At 33.2% G+C, this 6,871-nt stretch overlaps 1 protein-coding gene across 1 annotated transcript; it reads left to right on the forward strand.

The window, feature by feature from the left end:
- Positions 1 to 272: 272 nt before the first annotated feature.
- On the forward strand, positions 273 to 641 carry LOC141398169 (enhancer of split m4 protein-like). The gene has a single exon (XM_073975401.1). It carries the CDS (start codon positions 273 to 275, stop codon positions 639 to 641), a length of 369 nt encoding a protein of 122 aa, XP_073831502.1.
- Positions 642 to 6,871: the final 6,230 nt, after the last annotated feature.

The following is a 6,871-nucleotide window of genomic DNA, read 5'->3' on the forward strand; positions in this document are numbered from 1 at the left end:
ATAAATCCTTATCACCAAAACTGATTCTCAAATACTTTACACTAGACGTTCCCACGCTAGAAAGGTTGATCAATACAAAAACAATAGATCAACACTATTGTCTAGAATAAGGTAGATCGACACTATTGTCCAGAACATGATAAAGTTTCATTTACCTGCATGTCCTTTCCAGCTTCCTTGTGGTATAAAAGACAAAAGGATTCAACGAAACAGCATCATTCCCATTTGATCTGTCTTCTTGTAAAGAACATCGAACAAAATCAACATTCAAAATGTGCCTAGAAATTACACAAAACCAATACCAAACCATGGATATCACCATCTCCCAGAAGAACAGCTCCAGCATGAAGAAGCTCTTTAAACAATTCTTCAAAACACAAAGCAAATCCAAGAAAGTTGTTACTGCCGACTCAATGGAATCTTTGGAAAATAGCCGTAATGCGAGTTTAGAATCATCCGATTGTGCTTCAATGGAATCCTATGAAAATGACATCAATGAATCCTATGAAAGTGAAAAGGAATTTGATTACACCTCCACTGTACCTGTTCACTTTTTTCGCACCGAACAAGGTACTTTCTTTTGGACCTCGGCGGTTGACTCTGTTCCTGCCTACATGCAAGATCGTTGGGTCCAAGCTTAGATATTGAAAACATTGACCATCTTCTTCAGATGTCTTCCATTTCTAGCGAATATTAACTGTTATACAAAACAAAAGAAAAGAAGCTTTAAAACTGTGATAATTTAAGAAAACTATTTTCAAAGAAAATTATTTAATTTATAACAAAAACAAAAAATATATAATTTTGCTATTTAAAACATAACCATTGTTTTTATTTTTGATTGGGCGTTAAGAATATTGAAGTACTATCTACACAAAAGGTCAACGAAGGTTGAAATTATTCTCATAACATTGTGCGACACAAAATAATAACTACACAGAAAACTAAGCAGATTTGAAAGTAGACGTAAAAATATAAGAAACGTGTATCGGCGTTTTAAAAGTTTACACCGATAGATAACCTAAAAATTGGGAATTTATTTAAGAATTCAAATCTGCTTTCGTTGTGTGCGGACGTGTTTGTTTAAGCTCCACTTATTATCGTTGTTTCTATCACAAATCCGACAATACAAGAGAATATTATTATCTAAATAAACTGGCATAACACCCTGTTATCAATAATAAAAATAAAAAACACTATGGAATACCTTAAGGTGTAATAAATTGCAAAGTGTTTTCCCTTCTTTTAATGAAACGTCGACATAATTGCAAAACAAAAATATAAAAAATAGTAAACAGAGAAAAAGTGAGAGCAGGAGCATATTCGCGAAAATATAAAACCTTGGACTTTTCTCTCCGTAAAGTGTCAATCTCAATAACAAATCAATAGGTGTGTACGATAACCCAATAATTTGTACAAATTCGTACAAATTTTTGCTGAATGCTGTTCGATAACAAAATAATCCAGCAAAAGAGAGCAAGTTTGGAGAGATTTTTGGAGAGTTTTGTGACTGAGAACTTGCAAACTTTTGCTGGGAAAATTTGTCCCGCAAAAATTTGCAAGTCTGATCAGCTGACTTTTAATCACATGTTCAATGTAAACAAATCGAAATGTTAACATTTTCGACCAAGAAAATTTCACGATTGCACATTTTTTAGATTCTAAAGCGTTGTGGATAGCATTAAAGCATTAAATAAGTAAAGTGCAATTTTAAAATTTATGTTTTTGTTCCGTTTGGTTTAAAATATCAAAAGAAACAAAAACAAATTTCATACATTTTCGGAAACAGCGGACTTTCTTACAAGTTTTTGCAAAATGCTGTTCGATAACTTTCTGCAATTTTTCTTGCTTGAGAGAGTAAAATTCACTGAGAGAGGTTGCTGGAACTGACTGAGTAATTATTGCTGGGAAAGTTATCGTACACACCTAATATAAACAAGAACGTTCCCATAAACAAATCGATGTGAATAACATTTATTGAAAGCTCCTCAAAAACTTCCAATTTTAATAACAATATTTAAAACTGGTATAATTAGAAACTAAATTATTGCGTCCGCCTAAAAGTATACTTTACCTTTTCGTAAAAGCAACCGCTGTTTAGTGCAAACAATCCAACACCTAATAGGCTGCTACGATTTTTCTTGAACCAACCGATTTACCCTTTCTCTACAAAATTGTCACCCTGTGAATGCGTTACTATACGTACCCGTTGGCAATATTTAAAGGGCGTTATTTTAAAAAATGGCAGAAAACTACGAATGCGGTATTACTCAAGTAAACCTTGACTTAGTAAATGATACCGGTGAAAAAGATATGAGGGCACCTAAATTCGTAAATGTTCATATGTATGTCTCAGAAGAGATCAAAACTCTAAATCTTACCTAAACTCCTGTAAAAAAACGTTTTACGGTAAAAGTCTCAATTAATTTTAGTTTAAATAATAATGTTAAAATTTTGTTTTTGAAAGTACCTTCCAGAAGTGGACCCATATAGTCCATATTCGAACCTAAGCTATGTCTGGAAGAAATATTGCCACGTGCAAAGTTTGCACCAAATCGGTTATTTCCTTCGCGAATTGCCATGTTCACAATTTTATAGAAAATTTTAAAGCATTGTGGGGGAGGTACCCGCAGGAGTGCACCTATATAGCCCATCTTTACACTTTTATTAAGAGCTATAAAGTTCGGACCAAATCGGTGATCCGTTCGAGACTTGAGAGCTCCAGCCAGCCAGACAGAGAGGAGGAAATGGATAAATCGACTCCAGATTGTCTGAAACTGATTTCATTCAAACATATGTGGGATTTAAAACCGTTATTTCTATGAGGCTCAGATCATCAAAGTGTATATACTCTCGTTAGGATAAAGGCTGAGATTATAACAACTTGGCGTAAGGGTAGGGTTAACATTCAAGAAAGGGCCTTCAAATTTAGGCAATCTTTACAATGTAAATAGAGATTTACGTTTTTCTGTATCCTATAGTGAAATATTACGGAGAAACTTTTTGTCTTTCAATCTATATATATAAAAATGGTGTAAAAAATGTATAGTAATTCATAAAATGAGAACGGCTAGGCCGATTTCTGTAAAGTTTTTTGTCAGTTATTCGTATTTTCGAGGAGAAGGTCTTTACGGAAGAAAATTTTGGAAAATCTCTCTGGAAAAGTCGGAAAATTGGAAAATTGAGTTTTTGTATGAAATTTTATTCCTTAATAGCGAGACGAAGTTCGCCGGGTCCGCTAGTTTCATATGAAATGAATAAATATTCCTGGCGTCTAGGTATTTTAACTAGAATATTTCAAAAAAGTAGAAATAATGGATATTGCCCCAAAAGTAGAAATAATGGATCTTGCACCAATTCTATTTACTACCCGATAAAAAAACTTTAAAAACGAGATACAGTATCTCGTACTTTAGCTGTACTTTCATAATATGTTTAGTTTTATTTGTTATGTTTCGTGACGCACATTATCATGAGGATAACCGGAACCTTCACTGTCCTTTTTGTGTAGATACAAACTCACCAGGAGTACTACAATACTCTTAACACCCAACCAATAATAAAAACAATAGTTATGTTTTAAATAGTAAAATTATATTTTGTTGTTGTTGTTTTTTTATAAATTAAACAATTTTCCTTGAAAATTGTTTTCTTAAATTATCACAGTTTTTAAAGCTTCTTTTGTTTTTATAACAGTTAATATTCGACAGAAATGGAAGACATTTGAAGAAGATGATCAAAGATTTCAGCATCTAAGCTTGGGCCCAACGATCTTGCATGTAGGCAGGAACACAGTCGACAGCCGAGGTCCAAAAGAAAGTACCTTGTTCGGTGCGAACAAAGTGAACAGGTACATTGGTGGTGTAATCAAATTCCTTTTCACTTTCATAGGATTCATTGATGTCGTTTTCATAGGATTCCATTGAAGCACAATCTGATGATTCTAGACTGGCATTGCGGTTATTTTCCAAAGACTCAAAGGATTCCATTGAGTCACCAGTAACAGGTTTCTTGGATTTGTTGTGTTTTTTTAAACACATGTTTAAACAGCTTCTTCATGCTGGTGATTTTCTTCTGGGAGATGGTGATATCCATGGTTTGGTATTGGTTTTGTGTAATTTCTACGCACATTTTGAATGTTGATTTTGTTCGTCGGCGTTCTTTACAAAAAGGCAAATCAAATGGGAATGATGGTGTTTCATGGGATTCTTTTGCCTTTTATACCATCAGGAAATTTTAAAGGACATGCAGGTAAATGAAAATCTACCAGTTCCTAGACAACAGTTGGTGTTGATCTATTGTTTTTTGTGTTGAACATCCTATCTAGCCGTGGGAACGTCTTGTAAAAAGTATTTGAGAATCAATTTTGGAGATAAGGATTTGTTCCTTTGTTGTTGTTTTTTGCTACACTTATTATAGTAGGTTGTGCACGTGTAAAGGTTGATCCAGGTAAACGAAATACTTTTTGAATATAACTGCAATTTCATTTTTCGAATCAGTTTCCCATGCCAAGACATTCTTGAGCAAAATATTTTTAATGCACGTGTTTTGTCTTCATGGGGTAGTTTAAGGAGCTAAACCTCATTTGGAACAATTATTAAGTTAGGAACGTTACATTGGTTTTTTCGTATGGGATACACTTTACTCGTGCTGGAAGCGTGATACCTACTGGTGGAGTAAATAGAATAAAAATACAAAAGATGAAATACAAATTATTTTGACAAAATGTTAAATTTTTCATTAGTTTTTTTTTCGAAACCACTATTTGCATTTATCTGAGAGTCTTTACAAAAAAAAAAAAAAAAAAAAAACTGATATAAGAATGCAAAAGATTGACAAAACAAAAAAAAACTGTATGCTGTACTGTATGGCTACGGTGGCCAACCGTACTCTATTATAGAGTGCAGAACTCTATTTTAGGCATCCGTACTCTATTTTTTTTAACGTACTCTATTTGTCCTCTATTTTCAGCGGACGTACTCTATGTGCTCTATTACTGAATTGTTTTACGAATATATGTGGATACATACATACGTAATCCAATGAAATATAGCAGAAATTAAACAAAATATTGTCTTTGATTAAATGAAATCACTTATTTTTCTGTTGATTTTAAATCTTTCGAGGGTATGTTTTTAATGACAGAAGCATTACTGAGAGAAAAAAAAAACAATTTTTCACGAATTTTTTACAAGAATTCTACCAAACTTTTTAGATTTTTTTTTGTCTGAAAGGTCACAACTTAAGCTAATTTCGGATTTTTTTGAAAATGTTGCATTATTTTCTGAAAAATGCCCGCCTACGAAACACAGTCTCTACTGAAACAGATTGCGGTGCCCACTGTAGCTCAAAAACGAATAAACTTATCGACATATATTTTTGTGTGATCATTTAGAACCTAATAATCTTGTCCATAAGCGAAAGGGAATTAAAAAAATCCGTTAAAAAATAGTGAACTGTCAAAGTCAACATTTTTATTTTAACGGAAAAATGTATAGTTTTTCCCTATACACCCGTCAGAAAATTAGAAAAGTCTCTCACTTAAGGACAAGATTTCAAATTCAAATTAGCTGTTAAAGTATTACAAAATTCCCGTCCTCTTTTCGGCCTGTAACTTTTCATCAATGTGTATATATCGAGAATTCTGAGTGAAATCGGAAACTTTTCTATTTTGTTTTTGATTTCCTTTATTTGTGTTGATGTTGCTTCTCAGCAAAACACTTTAGTATATTTTCAGATTTTTTTAACCAACGGTTCCAGGGATATCGCGCCTTGAAAGAGTCCAATGCTGTAAAAAATATATGCAAACTTTTTTAATATTGGTTTAAATAGAAATAAATCTTTTTTTATTTTTCTGTTTATTCATTCAATGTTCCTCGGAACAATGGAATGGAAAATACATAAATTATTGTAATTAATTCATCGTTTGATGTTAGGAACTCATGAATGCCCTCTTCACGATATTCATAGTCATATACATACTAGCAGACCCCGGTCCGCGTTGCTGGCCCGTCGTAATGAGTTTTAATTCAAAAGTAGGTATTTTCTACCTCACTTCTTCGGTCCATTGTCAAACCGAGAAGGATTTTAAATTTATTAACAGATTTTGTCTGTAACCTTTCTTTTCTCTTACGGACTTTGTCGGATTTTTCGCCAATTTGTGCCTTTTAGGATTTATTATCGTCCATGTCACTGTCTTTATCCTAAAGCGATATAATAATAAAAGTTAAAAAAATGATTAAATCGAATTCTCCCGCTTATTTAGACCTATATGTTTTAGCTTTTCATGGCTGATGGACCGTTGAACCTCACCATTTAAGTACATTTGTAAATATATACTTTTTCTTGATCGGGGGACAACCACCGTTGTCTCGAAAACTAATTTGCAACCTGATGCACCATAAGTTTAACAAATACACCGATTATAAAATAATAGGCCCCGAAATTTGTCTACAAATATATATCATTATGGACCACGGGACATTCCTGAATATTTTCTGAAAATTAGGTTCAGTAGTTTTGGAAAAATAATGTTTTTAAAAGAGTGGGCGTGGTCATCAGTTTTGAAGATATAACATATTAAAAAAAGTGGGTCTGGTCCGGTCCTAGGGTGCACATAACTTCATTGCCTACCAAAATGTATGCTGAAACCGATATAATCGTAAGTTTGGGTTAAACATATAGCGTTTAACAGAAAGGCATGGGGAAGGTACCCCACATAACAACGGCAAACATTGAGCTTTTGCTGCAAATTTTATGGAAATCCCTTCAGTAGTATTGGAGTTATGACATACTAAAAAAACAGGCTTGGTCGGGCCTATAGGCCCCAAAGAAGTACCTAGATTGTAGATTAATCCGTAAATTTTTATTC

The sequence above is a fragment of the Musca autumnalis genome, unplaced genomic scaffold, assembly GCF_047663935.1.
Source record: "Musca autumnalis isolate F117 unplaced genomic scaffold, ASM4766393v1 scaffold_3, whole genome shotgun sequence".
NCBI classification, from domain to species: Eukaryota; Metazoa; Arthropoda; class Insecta; order Diptera; family Muscidae; genus Musca; species Musca autumnalis.